Source organism: Cyprinus carpio, chromosome B21 (genome assembly GCF_018340385.1).
Source record: "Cyprinus carpio isolate SPL01 chromosome B21, ASM1834038v1, whole genome shotgun sequence".
Classification (NCBI taxonomy): Eukaryota; Metazoa; Chordata; class Actinopteri; order Cypriniformes; family Cyprinidae; genus Cyprinus; species Cyprinus carpio.
Genome location: NC_056617.1, coordinates 11,237,593 through 11,262,227, shown reverse-complemented (window position 1 = coordinate 11,262,227; position 24,635 = coordinate 11,237,593). Strand labels below are relative to the sequence as shown.

The 24,635-nt window shown below is 36.9% G+C and overlaps 4 protein-coding genes across 5 annotated transcripts; 3 read left to right on the top strand and 1 right to left on the bottom strand.

Moving 5' to 3' along the window:
• Positions 1-33: 33 nt before the first annotated feature.
• Positions 34-2,828, top strand: LOC109083468 (coiled-coil domain-containing protein 152). The gene is made up of 8 exons (XM_042748424.1): positions 34-628; positions 758-863; positions 1,095-1,163; positions 1,261-1,325; positions 1,426-1,528; positions 1,649-1,776; positions 1,942-2,037; positions 2,151-2,828. Exons 1-8 carry the CDS (start codon positions 566-568, stop codon positions 2,274-2,276), a joined length of 756 nt encoding a protein of 251 aa, XP_042604358.1. The 5' UTR covers positions 34-565; the 3' UTR covers positions 2,277-2,828.
• A 196-nt stretch (positions 2,829-3,024) lies between these two features.
• On the top strand, positions 3,025-6,993 carry LOC109083467 (serine/threonine-protein kinase NIM1-like). Of its 2 annotated transcripts, XM_019098254.2 has the most exons (4): positions 3,025-3,926; positions 4,479-4,772; positions 4,909-5,177; positions 5,787-6,993. In XM_019098254.2, the coding sequence occupies exons 2-4, from the start codon at positions 4,496-4,498 to the stop codon at positions 6,540-6,542; spliced, it is 1,302 nt and encodes a 433-aa protein (XP_018953799.1). In that variant the 5' UTR covers positions 3,025-3,926; positions 4,479-4,495; the 3' UTR covers positions 6,543-6,993. The 2 variants fall into 2 exon arrangements, with proteins under 2 accessions (XP_018953799.1, XP_042604355.1); XM_042748421.1 differs by lacking the exon at positions 3,025-3,926 and having other exon boundaries at positions 3,992-4,772.
• A 778-nt stretch (positions 6,994-7,771) lies between these two features.
• Positions 7,772-9,334, bottom strand: LOC109045710 (growth arrest and DNA damage-inducible protein GADD45 gamma-like). Its single transcript, XM_042748426.1, has 3 exons — positions 9,097-9,334; positions 8,779-8,986; positions 7,772-8,661 (listed from the first exon to the last, which is right to left on the bottom strand). Exons 1-3 carry the CDS (start codon positions 9,237-9,239, stop codon positions 8,548-8,550), a joined length of 465 nt encoding a protein of 154 aa, XP_042604360.1. The 5' UTR covers positions 9,240-9,334; the 3' UTR covers positions 7,772-8,547.
• A 2,867-nt stretch (positions 9,335-12,201) lies between these two features.
• Positions 12,202-13,711, top strand: LOC109045709 (growth arrest and DNA damage-inducible protein GADD45 gamma-like). The gene is made up of 3 exons (XM_019063537.2): positions 12,202-12,440; positions 12,552-12,753; positions 12,848-13,711. Exons 1-3 carry the CDS (start codon positions 12,340-12,342, stop codon positions 12,959-12,961), a joined length of 417 nt encoding a protein of 138 aa, XP_018919082.1. The 5' UTR covers positions 12,202-12,339; the 3' UTR covers positions 12,962-13,711.
• The last annotated feature ends 10,924 nt before the right edge of the window (positions 13,712-24,635 follow it).

The following is a 24,635-nucleotide window of genomic DNA, read 5'->3' as shown; positions in this document are numbered from 1 at the left end:
TGTGCCACAGTGTTGTAAATATGGTTCATTTTGTTTTCATGACAAGCTTTCTTAGCTGCAACGGAAACACACATACACACACACACACACACACACACACACACACACACACACACTAAAAACCATCTAAAAGAACAGCATTTTTTTTTTTTTTGTCAGCAGGGTTGTCTACTCATTGCTATGTTTATCATTGTAAGATGAATGTTTTTTAAGCTATAATGTGACTATAATATGTTAAGTACATACGAGGTATCGTATCTCTGAATAAATGGCAGCAATGAACTCTGATACTGGTTTTGCACTCTGTCACCTAACACTCTCGTTATAATACCTCCAGGATCACGTGATTGATATTTCGAAGAAATGAACTGCAAGGATTTTCCAACTATATCTGGTTTCCCACGTGCTCCTTTCTAGTTGTTGATCTTGAAACCAAGCATACCGCGAATATATGTTGAGAAAGTTGTTTATCATACAAAATAACATACACTGTTTACCATATTTATCTTAAAAGCGAGGAAGCGTCATATATTTATCATTTGTTACTTATTAGACTCTGGTCGAGATGAAAAAGCTCACTGCCGTCGACTTGACTAAACTTGTCAAAGATTTCATCCAACTGGAGCATGTAAGGTCTTTAAATGTATATTTAAGATATTAAAATAAGCCTTGTGAAGAACGTAACGTTAGTAGTGTTGTTACAACAGCTCCTTGAGTTCGCGATGTTCTGAGGTAAATTACTGTTTTGTATGATTAAAAAATTACGGAGATGAAAGGGGAAAATAATACTCTTGAAATACAGCTGGACGAGACTAGCAGACTTCTAAAAATCGCTCAGAACAAGGAGAAACAGTTAATTGAAGGTAAGACAATTATGAGGTGAAAAACACAAGGTATTAACCACAGAAGAGGGTCAGACTAATCTCGGCTGCCATCTAGCGGTGTAATAACAGAACTGTTGAATCTTTACAATTTGTGTTTAGGTTTTATATTTCTGTTACCATTCTTGAAAGTATTTTGTACTGTGAAAGTTAAGAAAAGTTATTCGTTGATTGTTACAGTATTTCTTCGACATGGCTTTATTTTCTTCACAGAGAGAGATGGGCTTTTGGAGACTGTCAAAGGTCTACAGCAAACCTTACATCAACAGTGCGACCTCAGAGGTAACGGTAGAGCAACTATTAACCCGAGCTCTTCGCTTAATATAATTTAATTACCCATCCAAAAAAAAATAAAAAGAATAATCACAACTCTATCTAGTTGAAAATGAAAGGCTGAAAAATGCAGCTCTTCAGATGAAGAAAGAAAACGAAGCTCAATTAAAGGTAGGATTGTAATGTATTCAGATATAGCACTGATGGGATAAGCATAAAATGTAAGAAGTTTTGAGTGTCTGTGCTCGATTCTGCCCCTGTGTGGTTCTAGGAAATCAATACTAGGCTTCAGAGGATGGCAGCTGAGATGAAAGCCCTACAAGATCAACACCAGAGGGAGTTAGAAGACTGTAATAAAGAAACACAAAGGAAACGTGAGGGAAAATCACAACACTTTTTACCACCCTTATCAACAGGAATAAAACCAAAGAGACAGCCATCAGATACTCTTAAACATTTTGCAGTATTACACATTTTCCATTTTGTTTTCAAAGTGGATGCTAAAGATACTGAACTGAAAGTGGCTCATGAGAGAAATGAATGCGCTTCGGAGGAGATGAAAAGGCAGATGAGGGAGAAGGAGAAAGAAATGCAAAGCCAAATCATTAAACTTCAAATGGAGGTCAAATTTAATTTGTTAACCTAGTTGTTTTGTAAATGAATTGAAATGTAATAAATTTCAGTACACTAAATGTTAGGTAAAAACATAATTTTTCTTACTGCTGTTTATTTTATATTTGTTTTGCACAGTTTTACAGCTGCAAAAGTGTTTTTTTTTTCTTTGCAGTTTGGTGCTAAGCTTGCAAGGGCCCAGAGCATGTCCACAAAGAGTCAGCCGCAGACACAAGCATCTGCTCCTCATCCACAGAATATCTTTAAAAGAGTGAGTCATACAGCAGCATTCATCAAAACACCGTATGGCACTGAGGAAAGCAAGGTTTCTGATCACACCTTTATTTCTTTCTCTATATTGAATCATCCTGTTTGTGTCTCCAGAAGCTCCAGTTCATTCAGGAGGAGAAAAACAAAGAGATTGAGGTTCTGCGTCAGAGGGTGAGAGATCTGGAACAGCAGAGCCTTCACGGACTGATGGACTCTCGTCTGAAGAGGAGGAAAATCTGAGACTTAGTTTGATCTGACCGTTGATACGTGAGGGCCTTCATCCAACTGTTTGACAGTTTATTTATTTTAAAACACATTTCCCTCAGAATATGTTCTAAATATTTTTCAATTAAGTTCTGTTGTGTTCTTCATTTCAATGTAGGTGTTTATTGCCTTTCCACTATAATAAATGAACATTTATGAACATATAATTGTGAAGACTGTGATATATGAGAGGTCATTCAGAAGGGAAGGATATGGCAGGTGACATGGACTTCTAGGAGATTACGGCTCGGGTGCTTTTGCATTGGACACCTGTAAACACAAAAGCTTGTAATCTCATCAGTAGAGATGGCTGGTAATTCGGTGCCTTCTTCAGTAACACACACATGCACATGCTCACAATACACTCTCATGACATCAAATACTAGGATAATGCTGATTCATTCTGAGAATTGGACCACTGAAATTAATTAACGTTAAAGTACAGTTTAAATCACTCAGCAGCTTAACAGTTAAAACAATGTATTTAAAATAATTTATTCCATGCAGACATTATTGCATGCAACATTATCAGTGCTACTTTAGTAATATATAATTTAGTTAAATATAGTTTTTATCAATATTTTAAATAAGCTTTTATTTTTTGTTTTCCTTATAATTTAATTTGTGTAATTTTATTATGTGTGCTTTGGTTATTTTAAAAAAATTTTAAGCTTTAGTTAAGTTTTAGGTTGTTTTAATACTTGTTAGATTTAAAAAAAAATAATTTGGCAACTAACTGTACTTTTTATCAGATTTATTTCAATTAACAAAAATGTTTTAATAGTTTTAGTTAATGATAACAACACTGAACATTATGTCGTATTTTGAACTAATTTGGAAGACAATAAAAGCAGATATCATACAGTGATAAAACAGCATCTGGCACATGGGAGAATGTAAAGCCTCATCTTTCACATTGAGAGGGTGACGGACGAGTAATAATCATATCAGCCAAACCCCTTTATGTGTCAAGGAGGTCCTGCAGTAATCTCATTAGTAAGGCTGTTACATAACATCTGATCCTACGTTGTACAGTCAGAGATCAGCCTCATTAAGATCACTGACGATCATGTCTATAAAGTTTTCTTCTGACCTTCTGTATGATTGTATCCCACCAGATCAAACATGACAATATCTCCCACGAGTGTTTCAAAAGAATCAGTGGTGCACATTTTTGCTGGTTATTCACCCTCCTTTGGTTGCGGTTCTTGGCTTTTGTTCATCACAGGCATCGTCTAGGACAGCGGGGAGGATTAAGGTAACTCTAAATAAAGCTGGCAGATTAGGAAACATGATACTAGCATGTTCTCTTTCACTCTGACAGAGTCATGGACAGGGAGAGCTGAAGATTTCCCTGGAGTCAGGAAGACTATCCAGGAGTAACCACATCAATGCTTTCTATTCATGCAGTTATAGAACAGGACAGATAAAATGAATGCCAGTCATATGTGACCTTAACAAGAACCTAATGAAACTCTTTTTTAATTGGTAAAAGAAGCTAAATATTATCGTTCATTCTTTAGAACATAAAACTTAAAAGATATGAACGTGTGGACATATACGCTGACTTCTAATCCTACAAAAAAGAAAAGCAGCCATGCATTGGCCTATTACAAGAGCACAGCGGTAAGATCATTTAATTTACATATGCAAATGTTATGTATAGATTTAGAGTCAAAGTTCAATTGACATGCTTGTTAACTTTTGCAATAAACAGTATAACAGACTATTTTAATGATTAATAAGTGTAAGTAAAACTGTTTATTTATGGGATTAGGGTTCATATGGGATGTAATTCATACCAGCTAATAATGTTCATTCTGATTGTTAAAGAATTAATTAATTTATGTTGCTTAATATGATTTTAAATTGTTAGTTGACCCAAAAATTTAAATTCTGTCATCATTTACTCACTGTCAAGTTGTTCCAGCCTTGTATGAGTTTTCTTCTTCTGTTAAACACAAATGCCAGTAGCCATAGACTTCCATGAAAATTGATGCTGATGACAGAATTTACATTTTTGGTTGAACTATTCCTTATTAAGGAGTTTGTCCTCAATCAAGAACAAGAATATCAGATATTTTCACTGTTATCAACATACAATGCATGTGCTGTTTATTAATTTCTATGCATATGAATATTGTGAGCTGTAAATATTATTTATCTCTGTTTTTTTAGCCTTAAGCAGCTGAAAAATGCTTGCAAGGGCAAGTCAGGTGTTGCCGCAGGTGCATCGGCACAACATTTACACTCTGACGGACAGCTCGGAATGTGGGTCAGAGACAGAAGAGGATGCAGACCCTTCCAAGCACCTGACACCCCTGGAGAAGTTAACTCTGGAAATGTGCAATGATGAAGATACCATAAAAGAACTGACGGTGGGCAGAAGGGTGGGATTCTATAAAGTCCGCGGTCAGATCGGCTGTGGGAACTTTTCGAAGGTCAAACTGGCCGTCCATGCCCTCACCAAAGGTAGAAGAGATTTAGCATAATCTAACTTGTTTTGAATAAACACTTAATTTCTTGAGTCTAGGTCAGAATTAAGAGAGTAACAGGATTAATGTGTAATGACCTCATCCTGATTTTATTCCACATGCATGTCCTGTAGACAAGGTGGCCATTAAGATCATGGATAAGATGAGGCTCGATCTGCAGACTCAGCGGATGCTGTCCAGAGAGATCTCCAACATGGAGAGCTTGTATCACCCAAATTTATTGCAACTCTATGAGGTACTAGAGACGCCAAGTCGGTTGTACCTAGTTCTAGAGTTCGCTGGAGGAGGAGACCTCCACACCAGAATCAGCTCAGGAGGAAAACTCTCTGACCAAGAGAGCAAGATTGTATTCGCCCAAATCCTGTCAGCAGTCAAATACATGGTTAGACCTTCTATATCAAAATATTTTACTTTTTAAAAAATAATCTAGATTATATAAAAAAACAACAACACACTAATAGTAAGTCATAGTAAGTACAGTAAAATTGTGAAATGGGTCAATGACATGATCCTCATTTTTAACCAGATCTATTAATTCAAAAACATAAAAATGCAGTGCATGGTTTGAATACACCTCTTCTATGAAGAGCAAATTTCTGCATTAAAATGTATTTTAATTATTTAAAGTAAAAACCTAAAAAATAAAAAAGTACATTTTGAAAAACACCCTTATTTACATCATCAACTTTTATTATGTTTCACTAAAGAGCTTATTTTTAATATTTAGTATTTTTTAATATATAATATTTTTAATTAATAATTCATTAAATTTGTGTATGAATTATTACTATTTATATATTGTTAATACTATTTTTCGAAACCATATAAAACCAACAACAACAAAAAAAATAATTACATGTTTTAGAATTAGATTTTTAACAGATTTTTTCAATTTTTATGGTGTATGTCATTGACCCAAATAATTTTAATCACTGGATGACAGTTGAATTAATGACATTTTCTTTAATTTATACATCTGTGTTCATTTCAGCATGAGAACAACATCATCCATCGAGATCTGAAGGCAGAAAATGTTCTTTATACAACCAACTCCTGCATAAAAGTGGCTGATTTTGGCTTCAGCAAGAGGGTCAACAATTGCAACCAAGCCCTAGACACCTTTTGTGGTTCTCCTCCTTATGCAGCTCCAGAACTCTTCAAAGATGAGTCTTACATTGGGCCACCTGTGGATGTCTGGGCAATGGGCATCCTACTTTTTTTCATGGTGACTGGCACACTGCCTTTCCGCGCTGACACTGTGGCCAAGTTGCGCCAAAGCGTGCTGGAGGGTGCCTACGTCCTGCCAACCTGGGTATCAGCTCCATGTCAGCGGTTGATCAGGAGCATCTTGAAGCCAGAACCTTCGGAGCGATGCGCACTGGACCAAATGCTGGGCTGCGAGTGGCTGCTGCCGGTGGAACTCTTCCGGCCTATTCCTCCCTTATACCAGCTCAACCCCATCCATCTAATAGAGGCCAGCCCAGCGGAGTTAGACAGAGACCAGAAAGAGGTAAAAGGTATCCTGGAGAAACTGGGAGTCACTCAGGAACATATTCTCAATAACCAAGGAAAGCGCATTCGCAGTCCTATTACAGGGGTTTACCGCATACTACTGCACAGAGTTAAAAGAAACAATGGAGCCGAGTCTGCGCCTATAATCAGTGGAGTTGTCAAAGATCCTAAAAGAGACAGTCTCCGTGCCTATAGGAACCTACGGCACTCCTCGAAACTGTGTGTGCTTTCTTAAAGGCATAGTTCATCCCTTTTATTCAGTCTTTTTGTCCATACTACAATGAAAGTCAATAGGGGTCCAAAACAATACCGGACCCCATTGACTTTAATTGTATATGTTCAAAATAGCACTGCAAAATATCTTCATTTTGTGTTTCACAGAATAAAGAAGGTACATATTTTGGACAGCAAGAGGGTTAATAAATGAAGAAAGTTTTCATATTTGGGCAAAAAGACCATCAGCCTAATACTATTGGAGTTGTGGCATTTTACTGTTAATAAACCAAATCAATTAGAAACTATATGTTAATTATTATTAACTTAAACAGTACTTTTAAAATAGTTTCCTTTCAGTAACTACTTGCACAAGAAATTTTACTTAATTGTCAGTGGCTTAACTTATAATATTTACGTGTTTCAGTCAGCCAGTTTTTTTTTATTTTTTGCAAATAAAAATGTATAACATTTGTCTGCTTTTACTTCTTTCTTCCATTTTTGTGTACAAACTTTCACTAAATAGCCCTACATGTTCAGTTTACACACTCTCTCTGCTCTCACATAAAACCCCCTCCCATCACAGAAAACAGCAGCAACAATCCCAGAAGAAACCATTGGTTTTTTGTAAACAATACAGCAACTGACAGGGAGCCATACGAGTGCCAGCCCAACACTCACCCCGCGACACTGCCTTCACCTCCCATCTGCGCTGCTTGGCAGATGGAGTAGCGTCATGGCTCAGACATCTGCCGAGGTAACAATGAGTTCCTTGTGCTGGGGCCCCCAATTTAATGGGAAAGCGCGCTACTATTGTGCTGTAGCTATACACATGCAGATCACCAGCGGCTGCAGATGGCAGCTGACACTATATCCTGCCCCCAATCCAGAGTTACTTCAGAATGAAAACTTTAGGAATGGCCATTATTCATACAGACGTCATTTTATGTTTAGAGAATAAAAATGAGGCTGAAGGATACACGTGCAGTGAGTTCAAGATACATGCCGACTACCTTTAACATGTTTCTCCAGTCATTAGGAAATTGATGCATTTTGAAATGTGTCAGCTAAACAAGTAGGCTACAAGATATAAAACAACACTGAACTTACTGAACATCAATCCCCGGCCTCGTTTTCATTCTCGAAATATAGCCTAAATATATCCATGACATACCAGATATGGTGTGTGAATGTGTTAATAATGTAATGTGTATTTGACATCTGCTGAAGAGTGAACACATGACAAAATTGTTCATTTTTAATACATTTATTGTTTTTATGCATTATTGCATCATTTATTCAATGCAAAAGTTGTAATGCAAAGTCAAACAACATTTAAATACTTTTTCTTTTCTTTTTTTACATTTTATATCAAATATTTCTAAAGTGAAACCTTTAGAGATTTTTAAGCTCGTTTTTTTTTCTTTTTTATCATATTAATATTTCTAAAGTGAAACCTTTAGAGTTTTTTTAAGTTAGTTTTTTTCTTTTCTTTTTTTCACCTTTTTATGTCATTTTAATACTTCTAAAGTGAAACCTTTAGAGAATAAGACAATTCTGGAAAGTGGAAAGCACATTGCTGACAATAACGTACGTTATATTGTACAGCAATTACATTTTTAAAAACGTATGAGATGTTAAAGTCCATTTTTAAAAATGTTGCTTCGACGCACCGCCGCGTCCTCTGCGTGTCCAACGCATGCGATATTTGCTCTGTGGAACAGAGGCAAAACTCGCTTCTCCTTCCTCTCCAAACCTCATCCGCACAAAGAATGAGGGCCATTGTGTCGCTCTCGTGGCATACCTGACCTCGTTCACATAAAGAATGAGGATCATCTTGGCATGGACGGGACGAGGAACGACGTAGAACCGCGAGGGCCACTCGGGCCTGCCTCGCGCTGCCTGGACGGTTCAGCCTCCTCAGGAGCATCCAGGGATGTGGAAACATCAGCATCCTTGCTTCGAAGGATGAGTCGAGTATTCCTCAAGGTTTACAGCATCTCAGCAGAGAAGAGTAAAGCTCCAGATCAACGCTCGGGCAGAGTGATCTCAGGAACCCACTCGTTATAACTGCGACTTTCTTCACAGAACAGGTGAAGCTTCTCCAGAGCTGGATCCTCCCATGAGTCCTCAGCTGGGTTCTGTTGTGATGAAGAAAAATGCAAGTTTAGCATGGCACCCAAAAAGTTGCAAATGCATATAGTTTCTGCTTTTGCTAATGAGTGTTTACTATTTTCTTTTGTGCATAGGCTACATACCGTGATAAGCACGCAGTGAGCATCCTCAAATTGTTCAGCATTGTCACCAACAATCTCATAAAGACGTTGCATGTCATTCACTCTAACGATGCTGATGTCGTTGTCGAAACAGAAGGCTTGGATGAGAGTGAAGTGGATTTGGAGAGCGATGTCACACTCAAACTCCTCATCCATCGCCAGGACGCAGAAAGACACGCTGTCTGGGTCACTGAAATACAAGAAAAGGCAAATTATAAGCACAACTTGTACTACTAAACCAATCGAAATGCTTAATTAAAGATGTTGGATGAAGGAAAAAACAATAGACAGCATACTCACACATTCATAACTTTGGCAGACTCGTAAACGCCGATGGTAAGGCAGTCGTTCGCTTTGGCAGAACCCAAAACTTCTTCCAGTGCTTTTCCAGTGCACTGAGCTCTCTCGCTGGGCTTCTGGATGAGAACTTCCTCAAGAGTCATGATGATGCTGGTAGTAATTCCACAAGGAGCAAATAGCAGAACCGAAGCTGGATGTAATCCGAAAGGATTGGTGCTCTAACGGCGTGGGCTCGCAGCTTATATACTCTCTGGCTCGTGGTGGCTATGAAAGAAGCGTTCTCTGATTGGTTCGTGTGAGTGGTGCATTGGTATGCTAATGTTATTGTCACACTCCGGCTCGTGGCAGATTGATGAGGGCTGTAAAGTTACTTTTTAAGACTTGCTGCAGACTTCAACTAATTATTTATCATTTCAGTTTAATCTTATAAAACCGAATGTGTTTGAGCAGCAGGCTATGTTATTTTTATACTTTAATCTATTTGTATTTAATATATTTTTTACACTATTTACAAAAGCTTATTTATTTATTTTGCTATGTTTTTTGTGTTTTAGTTTTAGTGTGTGTGTGTGTGTGTGTGTGTGTGTGTGTGTGTGTGTGTGTGTGTGTGTGTGTGTGTGTTTAACTCCAGACCAAGCAGGTTATACACAGTTTAAAAGTAGCCTTATATCTCTCCTCACTCTCTTTAACAACTTCGTTATACTTGAAATACATTTCTCTTTTAGACCTAGGCCTACTTTGATTTAAATATTTATTAGGTATTTAGCAATGTATTTAGTAAAGCGAAATATAAATATTAAAGAGGGTGAAATTAAATTTTTACAAGCTATGTTTTCCCCTGAAATTCAGTATTTTTAGTAGAGAATTTAATATTGAAAGTGAGCAAATGTGGATTAGGGATCGCATCCCCCCGCCCTCAGCGCAAAAGACAGGTGGAGTGTGGCCATCTGTGGACACTGAAACGGTCCTATTGTGAGTTCAGAAACTTCTATTATTAGACGCTTTTACAAATGCAAATAAGTTGCGCGTGCCATGACGCCCCGCTGCCCAATCTGGCCTGCAGCAGCCACGGACCCCGTGATCAGAGGCAGCTTTCCAAATGTATAGGCCACCCTGAAAATTCAGAAATGTTTATATTCGTATATTCTCCATGTGCAGAAACATTTGAATCTTTAACGCTTTCAATCACGCGCGTTTAGACTTGGTTTAAATGCGTTGATATTTTGGTCATTTTATTGACAGGTGATTTTAAATCTGTACAAAGATAATTTGGGGAAAAAATACTATGTTATGAATCATGTAGAAAAACATCAGAATCGCAGATCATTACGAATGCATGCTTGTTGCTATGGAAGAAAAGAAAGGAGTTTCTGGGTTATTTGAGAGGCTCAAGATAACAGGTTGACGCTGACTGATGCAGGCCTATTGTTTCCCTTCAGAACAGGAGCAGATGGAGAGGCCTCACTTCAGGATGCCCCCATTGGCCCCTCGCAGCCCAGCAGCGCATATGACTATTGTGTGCAAGTTTTTTTGTGTGTCTAGAATGGTGCATAGATTCAGTTAAACTTTTGGTTAAAGTGAAGCTGCATCTAGGAAAAACTGCAGACTGTAAAACATACATTTAATATTATACAAGTTGAGTTTCATATATGCAAACGATAAAAATTATAGCCTAAAAACTTAAAAAAATAAATAAAAGAAAAAATGCACTTTCAAAATACAGAACGTCCTATAGAGCTTAAATGTGTGCTTTATTTACATAGTACAGAGCACAAAAAAAGGAGGAAGAAGAAGAAAGAGCTGGTTTCAAATAGCAAATACACTTGCAACGAGTATAAATGCATTGTTCTAGTAGGCCTATCACATCTGCAGTCCGGTCATCCCGTCCCTGCCCCCCTTATAGTGCGCGAGAGTGACAGGTGTTCCAAGACAAACCTGCTCGAGCGCAAAGCAGACTAATCGAACAATTGCTTTTACTTAGTCCCTCCGGCAGCTGCAGATTAAGACAGTCATCTGTTACAAAGCCATTGCATATTTCTCTATATGACTTAGCTGTCATCAAAAGAATAAAAGTCAGTCAAAAGTTTGTTCAGATGTGTTGAAGATCTAAATAAAGGTTATAAGCATATAGGAACTAAACAAACATAGGCCTATATTGTCTATGGCTTACACATTAAACAAGTTAAGGTTGTTGATTCTAAATGCAGCTAAGAATATTTATATCACGTTTATTATCGAAAGGCACCATAAAAAGTGTTTGTATCTGTAGGCATAGACAGAAGTCTCAATTGCTAAATACAGCAGAAATTTGCTCCGCTGATCCTTTATCTCCCCCCACCAGCAGATGGGGAGTGTTTCCATAGCAAAAGAGAAGCACGTTCAGATGCCACGCGCCGTAAGTCCGCTCATCTTGGGTATGCAAATTAGCCACGCGTGGCCTATGTGATACAATCAGCAATATAACCTCCAGCACATAAAATCAACACCAAAGGTTTGGTGAATTCACCCATCTGTGATAACCTAACCACATTAGATTTTGTTTTTAATAAAAATGCTTGCTCGAGCTATATTTTGTTTGTTATTAATAGGCTACATTTAATTAACCACTTGACTCTATTTTTTTTTTTTCTAGAAACAATTAAAACACGTCAAAACGCATACACTCTAATGTGATTGATTTTGATTGTTTTAATATTTTAGGCTAAATTTTATATAAGGATGTTTATCGTATCTGAAACAGGCCAGCGTTGACCACCAGCCTTTTTGCATTATAGTTCATAAAACAGTAAAAACATTTCAATTAACAATATCTATTGACAAGCATAGTAAAATGCTTAAATGTTTAATCTCGTTTTAGATGATATAATAGCATGTCACGTTTCTAAACTATTTCTGTCAGCTACCCATGCTACATGATGTGCGCATTACTTCTCAGCTTGTTGAATTTACGCCACGTCTTTTGAGTAGAATAAATTGCTCTATTTAATTAGGACAAAAGTGAAAGGATCAGAGTTTGATCCTTTCTTACAGTTCTATTGATGTCACGCATGTCTAAAGGCACGCGCCTTGGATACGTCCGTTTCTTTTTTTCTGAACAGCCAATCAGAACGCGGGGTGCAAACGCGTGCCACTCTCCCACTATAAGTACTGGTCGCGTGTCTGGAAACTCACTCACAACTTATCTCTCTCCGCTCGAATCTCTACTGTACTTCAAGCACAGCTACTGCCTACTTCAACCCAAATATGATGAATGAAGGAAAATCTCTTGCCGAAGCCCTGCTGTCTGCCAAGGCGGAGGGTCGCCTCACTGTTGGCGTCTATGAATGCGCAAAAATAATGAACGAGTAAGTTTGGAGGAACTTCCTCCATGCGATAGCTAATCCATGTCTATCTGACCATATTATTATGCTACTGTTTCGGGGTAACTCATTTCAAACCTACTTTTGTTTTCACAGCGACCCTGATAACGTGTCTTTCTGCCTTTTGGCCACTGATGACTTTGAGTGCGACATCGCTCTCCAGATCCATTTTACTCTGATCCAAGCGTTTTGCTTTGACAACGACATCAGCATCGTCAGAGTAAACGACCTGAAACGTCTCAACGCTCTTGTTGGTGCCAAGGGTCAACTTGAGGACGCTCACTGTGTCCTTATAACGGTGAGAATATTTTCATAGCTAACATCTATATGCAAAAGCAAGTTATTTTCTCTCAAGACTTGGTTTTTAAAACCATTTTTCTCTGTTTTAACAGAACCCAGCTGAGGACTCATGGGAGGATCCAGCTCTGGAGAAGCTGCACCTGTTCTGTGAAGAAAGTCGCAGCTATAACGAGTGGGTTCCTGAGATCACTCTGCCCGAGCGTTGATCTGGAGCTTTACTCTTCTATGCTGAGATGCTGTAAACCTTGAGGAATACTCAACTCATCCTTCAAAGCAAGGATGCTGATGTTTCCACATCCCTGGATGCTCCTGAGGAGGCTGAACCGTCCAGGCAGCGCGAGGCAGGCCCGAGTGGCCCTCGCGGTTCTACGTCGTTCCTCGTCCCGTCCATGCCAAGATGATCCTCATTCTTTATGTGAACGAGGTCAGGTATGCCACGAGAGCGACACAATGGCCCTCATTCTTTGTGCGGATGAGGTTTGGAGAGGAAGGAGAAGCGAGTTTTGCCTCTGTTCCACAGAGCAAATATCGCATGCGTTGGACACGCAGAGGACGCGGCGGTGCGTCGAAGCAACGTTTTTAAAAATGGACTTTAACATCTTAGACGTTTTTAAAAATGTAATTTCTGCATAATATAACGTACCTTATTGTCAGCAATGTGCTTTCCACTTTCCAGAATTGTCTTATTCTCTAAAGGTTTCACTTTAGAAACATTAATATGACATAAAAAAAAGAAAGAAGAAGAAAAAAAACTTAAGAATCTCTAAAGGTTTAACTTTAGAAAAATGTGATTTACAAAAAAAAAAAAAAATTTAATTATGCTGTTAAATTTGTTTGTAGACAAAGGAAAATGAAAAAAAAAATTGTGGAAATGATTACATTTGTCTGAAGATTTTACTTTAGATATTTTGTTTGAGTCAAAAATGAATAAAAATAAAAGACAGTTTTGAATTAAACTTGTTTGTGAAGCAGCTTATTTTTGTACATGTCATGAAAACTACTGAGTCAGCAGGACATTGTCAGTGACATAGGCCTCATCTTTGGTTGCAGAGAAAACGTTAATAAGCAGAATATTTAATTAATGTCATAATTTTTACTCACAAAAACTGAAAACGCTAAATGCATGCTCTCAATTTTTATGCTAGTTGACTTTTATACTAAAACATGACAGAGTAGTCCCCACAAAGGCCTAAAAACTATAAGGTTACTTATAATCTACATTTCAGGCTACATTTATCTCTAAATCAGCCTGATTAGCCTATGAGTTTATGATGACTGAGATGGATGTCTCTTATAAAATCAACCAACAACATTTAGATCTTATAATGAAAGTTATAATGAAAAGCACTTTTATGTAGACATTTGCTCAACAGCACAGAAGAAATCATAAAGCTCAACCAGTATAATCTGTAATGGGACAAACCTGATCTCACCCATAAAGATGAAAACAATCATTCCATAATTACATATTTGGAGTTCTGAAATGAAGGCCTTTCTTTGAACAGCTTTAAAATAAAATAAATTAGGATTCCATGGTAACTCTATATTACTAATTAATATCAGACTGCTGATGTAGGTGTGGCCAAAACATGGAGACATGTAAGGGGTTGTTATCTCTGATGTTTGATGTAAACAGACAGCAAGAAAGAAGTTTTTTTTGCATTAGTATTGAAGAGAAAAATAACACAGTTATAATGAAATATATTTTAAAATATATTTATTGCATTTTATTATTGCAACTGCACTGAAACCTTCACACAAGTTTACACAATTTTTTTACTTCATTGCTTTGAAGCTTACATTTTTTAATACATTAAACATGGTTTAAAGTGCATTGTTTATTATACAAGATATTACACAATAGTCTAATTCGTCTCATTGTGATAGAATGTGTTAAATGCATTTTCAAATGAAATTTAAGCCACAAGAGTGATAGATCAAGAAAGCCTTGGGGAAGATTAATTATTTACAAATTAAACTACATATATTTTTGCAACTACAGCTTCTAATAAAGTGTGTCTGATAAACTAAAGCAACATCAACCTAAATGAATCATCAGCATAGTGAACTGATTCAAAAGAATCTCTAATTGTGACTGTACTTCCTCCTGCATATATTAGTGAAGCTCTGCTCAGCTCAGATAACAGAACCTTCCTAACAACAGCATCTGATTGGTTAAGAAAGTGCCATCTGGTCACCCTCCCACACTTTCCCCATACAGTCTCAAACTTATTATTATGTTGTGAAACAAGAAAGTAATTCGGTATTTGAGATTGTAGCTTTTAGCACATGTAACCTTTGGTAATTGGCATGCTGTCCATAGACTTTTAAAAAAACTAAATATTTATTTTTAAATATGAATGTAAATGAAAATAACCAATAACTCTTGGATTGTTTTTCCCATTTCTTTAACTTTCTTTTTGCCATTTTTACTTTTTACCTATAAAATGGTTCTGCAGTGAACATTTTTTAAAAGTAAAAAGAAATAATTCCATTAACATGAAGCCATAAAAACCATGTATTGGTTAGTTCGCAGACTTAGTTTGAAACAGATTTAGATTGAGCATTGCATGAAAGGTATCTCAAATCAACTACTTTTATACCACATTAAAATAATGAGCATTATTGCATAAGTTATATAAGATAAAATCAAAAGTTATAAGCAACTGCTTCTCAATTTATCTTTTATTCAAGCTATGCATTTAATATTTTGAATATTCAGAAACATATCATGACCTTGCCTCGGAGTGCAGCTGAACTTGCATCACCCCTGCAACTCTCTCTTTGTTTTAAACTACCAAAAGAGTAAAGAAGCAATCAAATAAGTCCCTGCAGAACAATAAGTCAGCATGCAGGCGAACTCCATTGTGCTCTTTCAGAGAGCCAGTGCCTGCAGAATACAAATAAAGCCAAGCCCTAAAACCTAAAACCTACCCAGAGACTAGGCCACAAAAACCTCTCCATCTGCTCTGCTGCATAATGAGCTGGAGTGAAGGTGCCTCGCAGGGGAGGAGAGGAAGAGGGACGGGGGCGGCCCTGTGCCTGGCACAAGCCGGTCGCTATACAACCGTCCCCCCGGGATATCTGCCTCTCCCCCACTCCAGCACAGAGTGGCCCTCACAAAGACCTCCAACGGGGACGTGTTCTACTAGTAGACCACTTTGGAGGACTGAGGGAGGGCCTACACATGTTCCAGAGTCGAGGTCTGCTGTCACGTCCAGACACTGATTGATATAAGAGCATGCCATGTGTGTGGAAGAGTGCTACACTGCATACACCCCCCCAGCTGTCTTAGTCTGTTAGGGGCTTTAACTGCCTTATTATAATATAACATTATCCCTGTGGCCCTATCGCATGGTTTGGAGTGGCCTTTTCAGTCAGCCCTCATCCCCTCCTCCCAAAGCAGAGACACCCCAGGAACAGTAGCAGATGGTAGTGAAGGGTGAATTGGGAAGGGGTCTCCTGTTGCCCAGGCTACCGCCATTGGTATTTCTGTTGTCCCAACAAACACCTTAGCAAGAACCAGCCCTGGGGTGATACAAAACGATGAGGGAACGAGCAAACGGAGGAATGTTTTGATTGTGACGTCAACAAAATCAATAAGATTTTCGATGAGCTACACTGTTAAATGTGTTTGTAAAAGCACTAAAGTGCACTTCTACTATGCATACGTCACTTCATGTATTAATCTGATTTGGAAAATCATTAATATTAACATATATAATATTTTAAAATGTAAATTATTCCTGTGATGACAAAGCTGAATTTTCAGCAGTCATTATTCCAGTCTTCAGTGTCAAATGTTCCCTCAGAAATCATTCTAATATGCTGATTTTTGTGGGAACCATAATACACTACTATTCAACATTTTGGGGTAAGTACAGCCAAAAGTGACAGTAAAGACATTTATGATGTTAAAAATATTTGGTTACACTTTATTTTAAGATGTCCTTGTTTGGAGTACTGGCTGCTGAAAATTCAGCTTTACCATTAAAGGAAAAAAATTACATTCTAAAAAATATTAGATATTAGAACAGAAAACCCTTTTTAAAAAATTCAATAATATTACATAATTTAACAAAGTCGCTGTATTTTTTTTTTTTTTTAATCAAATAAATGCAACCTTGGTGAGCATAAGAGATGTTTTTCAAAATTATTAAAAAGCTTAATTACTCCAAACTTTCACATTCCATATTGGCTAATTCATTCTGGTCGTCTGTTGCCCAGGCAGGCTGGAAAGCAGGCCTACAGATTATAGCATGTGGTAAGAGAGGCTCTAGTCTGCAGTGTATGGTAATTACTCATTATGAGAGCCAGCCGTCTTTATGAACGGGGTCAGAAGGTCAGCCCTGCTGCCTAATGCTGATAGTCTCGCACGAGCACCAGGGCCTCCATATCACCTGCTCAAACGTTCAACTACATGTGGAGCTTTAGTCTCAATAAATCTATTGGCAACCCAAACTAGCTTGATTTATATGGCATAAGTTGATGCCAATATTTAATTGTAGCATTTCATTTTATTTCAGCATTTAAAAACGATTCAAAATAGTCGGCAGAGGGCGACTATTTACACTAAAGGTGGTGATACTAGTGCAATTTCACAAGCAAAAAAGGTAAATGGTGTAAAGATGCTTTCAAAAACAAGTAGCTTTCTGTTGGTGACCAACTTAAACACACTGCAAAATCTGCACAGAGAAATCTTTCGTCCTAACATGAAATTCCAACTTGGATTTCATATTGAAATAACTGGATTTTGCCTGCAAAAAACTCACTAAACAACAGTAAATGTAACCACAATTTGTGTTTAAATTATATAAGTGTAAATAGCGGTAGATGTTTGAAACTAATTGCACTGCATCTTATTTATATACTACAGTTTTTTTTCAACTGCTTACACAATTTTAAAACTTTGCCTATTTTTTTTTAAACTTTACACACAAATACAAGAATTGCACACACAAAATGCAAAATGCCTCACATCTCGTAAAAAATGAAGCACTGCATTCAAAATATCAAACTGCAAACACCTTTGCCATAATATTAATTCCTGTTAGATTTTTGTGTGTTACATAGAGAATTGTGTATTGTGTTTTGCAAAAAGTGTTTTATGAAGTTGAAAACTGAGTCAAAGGCTGATATTTAGTGTTATGGTTTTGCAGAAGTGTGACAAGTAAAGATTTTGTGTGTAAGCAACTGAAAAAAACAACAACCTGTAATTGCAAATAGTGATAGATGCTGTTCACACAAAGTATAGACAAGTAATATGCTATTTGTCGTAAAAGTAAAACATCTGAGCATTAGAGAGTGGAGTTAGTGGAAAAAACCCACTTTTGTCCATACAAAGCCACATGGGCCAATTCACCGCGTGAGCAAAAACAGCTGAAACATCCTTCAAAATATCTTCTTTTGTGGAAGAAAGTGTGTGGAACAACATGAGGAGGAATAAATGAAAGAGTTTTCATGTTAAGATGAACTGGCCCTTTATCAGGTGTTGCTCACTAATTGCATATTGTGTACTTCTGTCTCCGTCTACACTTGCAGCGATAAGAAAGCATGTTTGTATTCATAGCCAATCCATTGTCTCATTACAGAAGTGTTAGCCTTATATCAGCGCCAGATCAAGGGCGTGCAGAGCTGATCTATGCTGGCAACTGTTGACAAAATGCAGCTCTATCTGCCAGACATTGTTATGGCTCTTGAAGATCGCTGGAGGCTTACCACCCTTTGCAGTCTGTCTTGATAGCGTTGGACTAGGCCGGATCGGTTGTGGTTTAGGGGCTTTGGGTCAGGGAGTTTGTCTGTAGTGGCCAGCTGTGCCGTGCCTCTGTTGTTGAGCGCAGCTTGGGCCCTGAGGGTTGCTGAGGAGCCGTATCAGATGGTTAAAAGGAGGAGGTGCAGAAAGGCTCCCCCATCTATGAGCAGACAAAAGCTGCAGCCTCCTCTCCTGCTCCTAAACTCAAAGACCCAAAGGAGGGGGGAATCAGGGGTGTGTTAGAACACAAAAGTGCACAGAGACTCCTGTCAAAGGAAAATAAAGGGAGAAAAAACTCCCCTCCCTTTGTTGAACTTCTGAAAGAATGGCGTGGTCGCAGTGGCAGCTGCTGCGCCTGCACAGGACATTTGAGATGCCCCTTTCATAAATACAAAGTCTGGAACCGGTGGGGGTATGTAGAGGACAACGGGTATTGAGAATTGTGTTCAAAACCAAAGGCACACTTTGGAGATACGACCATCTAGTGGCAGTAAAGGGAGGCGGAGGGATGGGGGGAAGGTGTGGTGGTCTGATCTGCTGAAAAAAAAAAAAGAACTTTTAGAGATGACAGCCTTTAAAGCGAGTATATCCATCACTTCACAAAAGAGTCCCACAGGGCGGCCATATGGGCAAAGGATCCTCATCTTTTGTCTGGAAATCACAGGTACCTTTTATCACAACTTAAACAACCTCTAAGAATTCAGCAAACAAAAGTCTTCATATTTAGCTTTGGGGTATTTATACATTTATTCCCCTTTAAAGCAAGTCGTGTGCAGTTTAAAAGCGGGTGCAGTTGTGTAGATTTTAGTTTTTAAATGACTTTAGCTTTAAATGACTCCTTTATGACTTTAGCAGAATTTCAAGAATTTAAAAACAGCCTGTGTTTAAAAATACTTTTGTGAAAAGAAATGTCTGCAGTACATTTATTATGCATGCAGCTTGCTTTGTTTTACAGAGTGCATGTGAGAAGGAGCTACACAGAAGCTTTTTAAAGGAAAAACTTCAAAGAGGACCAAGATAATTAATCTAGAGAGCCTTGTAGAAGCTTATCAGATCTGGTGCGCTTACAAACAGTGGTGACTAATGTATAATGGGCGCCCTCTTGTGGTACTTCTGTAAAATACAGCGCTGGTTATTTTCATCAGCCTCTGTTTCCTGCACATTTAAAAAATAAATCAATAAATAAATACATTTTCTCAGTACAGCATGTATAAATACCTAATATAAAATGTAAACATATCAGCCATGAGCTATGAGTGTTATAATCCAGCGGTTATTAGTTATTAGCGGAAATAATATAGACTACTATACTATACATTCTCTAACTCTAAAACTTTTTTTTTTTTTTTACATTTTATTAGTGCTTCTTATAATAATAACAATAATAATAATAACAACAACAACAATAATAATAGCCTAATAATACATTAATATTTTTTGCAGATATGCCAGATTTATAATAATTTGTATTTGTTCTGTAAAGCCATTCTTTGTTTATGTATTAAAATATTGGCTATATTTCTATACATGATAATATAATATTTAAATTAAAGACGAATAAAGACTAATAATGCAATAACAAAATGTAACTCACACTATAAAATCCCTAAATCTAAATCTCAAACAAACAAACAAATAAATCTAACATTTTTAGAGGCATTATATCATAATTTTCTTTTCTGAATGAACTAAAAGAAAACTGTTTATGCAACAAAAATCCAGTTCTGCAATTAATGCCAGATAAAATTTTATTTTAGTGTTCTTGTTACACACTACATGTACTTATTGCTACACATTACACGTACTTATGTACTTAACAGTAAATTATACATAACTAAATGCATAATTAAATCAAAAACAGCTAACCCTAAGCGAAACCCTAGCCTTATAGTATGTTGTTAATTAGGCTATTATTACTCAGTACTTCAATGTATAATAACACTTAAAAAGTACACCTTTAAATAAAGTCTAACCAAAAAAATTTTATTAACCCTATGGGAATCCAGTAGAAATTTTGAATTTAATTTCTAGCTTTAAAAGATGAATATCATTTGGTGACTTCAGCTGATGATGACAGTCTATCATGGGTTGCTGTCTCCACCTAGTGGTTACAAAGGCCACTTACAGATGAACTACATCAATGAAGTAAAAGCCTCAACAGGCTGTGTGTGTGGTCGTCTGGTCGAGCTAGCCTGAATGATTGCATGGTAGCCTAGCTTAACTGCAGGTTTTATTATAGGCCAATATATATATAAAACACTGCAGCTAACCACACAGTTGCCTGGGACTGGATTTTATAAGAAAAGACATATGTGTGAACAGATTATGTCAGAGTGACCCTGTTATGTCTTTATTTTTTTGCGAAGATTTTGATATAAAATCCGTAATGCTAGTGCCACCCAGTCCATCTGATCTCTAAAAATAATATATATATAGTTTTACAACACTGGAGCCAAAAGTTTAGTACTTTAAAAAGTATATATATAGGCTATATTATAAATGACCTTAGCTCATGCGATTCAATTCTTGCATCAGTGATTTGTGGTATCATTAGTACAGTGGCGCATGGGATAAAGAGATGACTTGCAAAGAATTGTGTTTCTTTTTAACCAAATTACTGAACTAACTTAACAGTCCTGGCCATGACTCAACCCAAAATCCCATACCAGCGCAGAGAGCTGCGCTCAGACTCCCTCTGAGGAGAAGGAGATCAAATGAATTCTTGTGGTGTGCTGTATTGAAGTTCATTGTGGGAGTACACATGGACCACAGCTATCGTACCACTGCTGCCTGCTGAAAATGATCATCTTTCATTTCTGGATGATGTCGTTTATATAAAAAGCAAATTTAGCGGTAAAGCTGGCAAGTTTGCAAGGTCTGTGGATCAGACTGTACAAGGAAACAAAGAGCATCTGGAATGATGCGTGTCCAGATACAGTATGTATGACATCATAAATGAAGGTCTTGGCATTTCATGCATATTGCATGTGCAAATATTTTTTTCATGCATTTCTTGCGTTGGAGTGATTTTTGCTTTCATCTAGGCATGTTATTAAAAAAACAGTTTTCCCCTGCATGTTGTCTTGTCTCATGACATTTAATTTTGAACAAAAGCATAAGGCTGAAAGTACCACCTACATCAATGAGACATTGGGGCTCTGTTGCATCACTGAAGGCTATTTTTTTCCTGAAATATAACAAGAGCAGTCTTAAATAAATAAAGCCTTAAAAGCAATAAAAAGTTAAACTCAACAGAATTTGTGGCATAATGTTTATTACCACAAAACAATTTCCACTCGTACCTTGTTTTCTATAAAAAAGAAAATGAAAAAAAGTAAAAACTGAGGTGAAAGGGCATACTTCAGAACCGAAGTTTTAAGCTTATAAATGATAAAACTATAAAAGTATAATTTTCCTAAAAAAAAAAAAAAATCCCATTACAGCTCAAATTGCACAGGTTCTGACAGGAACTGAAGTCGTCTCACCCATTTTCTCATTACTTTAGGGTTTTAGGTGTTGCATTATCATGGCAACAAAGTTGTAAAACTGGATGTAACTTTTCAAAGGAAAGGTTAAGCAATTTTTTCTTGTTTGAATCATGTTTGAAGTGAGTAATTCAATATTAACACCTCATTTGTGCTGCTGTTAACTGTAGTGAACATAGTATTTCTTTAAAAGAATAGTTCACCCAAAAATGAAAATTGGTGCAAAGTTGACATTTGTTAAGAACATTTTTTTCACGTTTAAGAGGTGTTTGATCTGTGCATATTTCTCTCTTGATTCAGATGAAGCAACTTTTTCACTGGAGAAAGCAATAGGCCTTTTATGGATAGATGAATCATATCTGTGATGGATTTGTTTATACAAACACGCAGGTTTTTGCTGCACAAGATATTAATTTTAGGAATGGTGTCTTGTCGATTACTTGAACTCTTATACTGACTGCACCCATTCACTGCAGAGGATCCACTGATGAGCAAGTGATGTAATGTTAAATTTCTCAAAAAAAAAAAAAAAAAAAAACTCATTTGCATCTTGGATGGCCAGAGGGTGAGTACATTTGCAGGAAATTTTCATTTTTAGGTGAACAATTCCTTTAAACTCAGCCATGCTCATGGTGGATTTACATTACTATACAAGCAAAGAGAAAATAATTCTGACTCTGCCTTTAGCACAGCAGGTTATCAAACTTACATCGCCTCCTGTAACAAAACACCTAAGACTGCTGCTGTTTAAATGATACCTTTAATCTTGAATCTGAAATAAAAATGATTGAGTGAAGTCATATGCTGTGATCTACGTCCATACTTATACATGTTACGCATAATCAAACAAATTAGCCCACAAGCAAACCCCTCTGAATGTCACGGGCCATGCCAGATGCCTCAGTGGACCAACAGAAAATGATTATGCACATAATGTGAGCTAATAACGTTACCAGCAAATTATGCAAAGAGGGGGCTGGAAAAGCATCCGCTTCCTAAATGATGAAATAAATAAACCCTGATGAGTTCTTTCTGTCCTGAAGCGGGCATCTGACATCACAGGGGTCAGGTTGTCTAATGAGGCAGCCAAAACAGCAGCGTTTATAAGCTTGATTAGAGACATTTAAGAGTCAATGGTTCTGAACTACAAGGAAAACTTTGATGAATGTTAATTTGATTTTCATAAGAGGCTTTTAGAAGCAGACGTTTGAAGCACAAACAGAGAGAGAGAAAAAAAAAAACACTTTGACCTGTTGTGTAATGTACAAATATTTTATGCAGCTTTAAAATTCAGCATTTGGAGGAAACTAATAAAGAGAAACTTAATAGCCTCATTTGTTTTTATGTGCTTGGTAAAATGATTCTCTATCAAACTTGCATATAAAACCGATTCTATTGCCAGCTGAATTGTAACAATTCTGTTTTATCATCTTGTTTCTCCTAATTCATCAGTGTGCACTCAATACTCAGTTTGCCTGAGGAGTCAAGCATTAAAAACGCATTGCTGCACATTTTGCTTTGTTAATATATTCAAGGGCTCCGAGCGCCACAATGTGTCATTGGTGATGAATGGAAGCAAAACAAATGCAAACTTGTTGCATATTTCATATTCCGATAAATTATATGCTGATGGTCCATTATTACCACGCTGAAATGCAGCCGTTCATTTACAGTGAGGAATGTTTTTAAACCCTGGCCATCATAAATTACACCCATTCACACACACACATACAGGGGGCCGGGTGCACGCAGGGGGGCTGTAATAAAAACCTAAATAAGAGTTTTTAGTCTTACATTACATCAGAATTCTTAAGAGACCCTTTAGACAATAAAGCTTTGAGTGTGAAATTTATTACCGCTCAACTTAAGTACATGTAACCATCTGTAAAATACAGAGAATGTGACGTGATTAGATATTTTTGATGGGCTAATGATACAAAAGGTGAAATTAAACTGCACTGCACTACAATTACACATGACAGTGATAATGTACTTATTTAAACGACAAGCCATCAAAAAAAGTATATGTGAACGTAAAAAAAATCTGAGTTTAAAATATTTTTCGAAGTCCTCAGAGTTCACTTTTACTTGATTTTTCATTGACAACTGATACGCATGATGACACTGAAGACCAATATTACTAAATCTGTCTACTGAATGCCCACTTTTTCCACTAAACTGGAAGTAATTTTATCAATTTTTCCAATGGGATTTTTAAAAAGTCTTCAATAAAAGGTTATAGGCCTAAGCCATAAACTAAACCAACGAGCCACGGGATGAATCCCAACATTATACATTTCGATTTGAAGCAATGAAGTGTTTAAAAAAGACAAAGATACTCTACAGCTTAAATAAAGGATTAGAATAACAATCTCACAAAGCATTGCAAATAACATAATCTGTCATTTAAAACCAGAAGATGGATTAGTATATACATTGATTATGTATATAGAAACAGCATATATATGTATATATATATATATATGTATATATACATTATATATACTGTATATATATATATATATATAAGCATATACCATTGGTTAACAACTGTGTTAACTCACAACCGGTCTGTCTTTACAGCTTTACAAGTTATTGTTAACAATCAGTTCCCCTACGGAGAAAATGAATGGGACTGTTGCA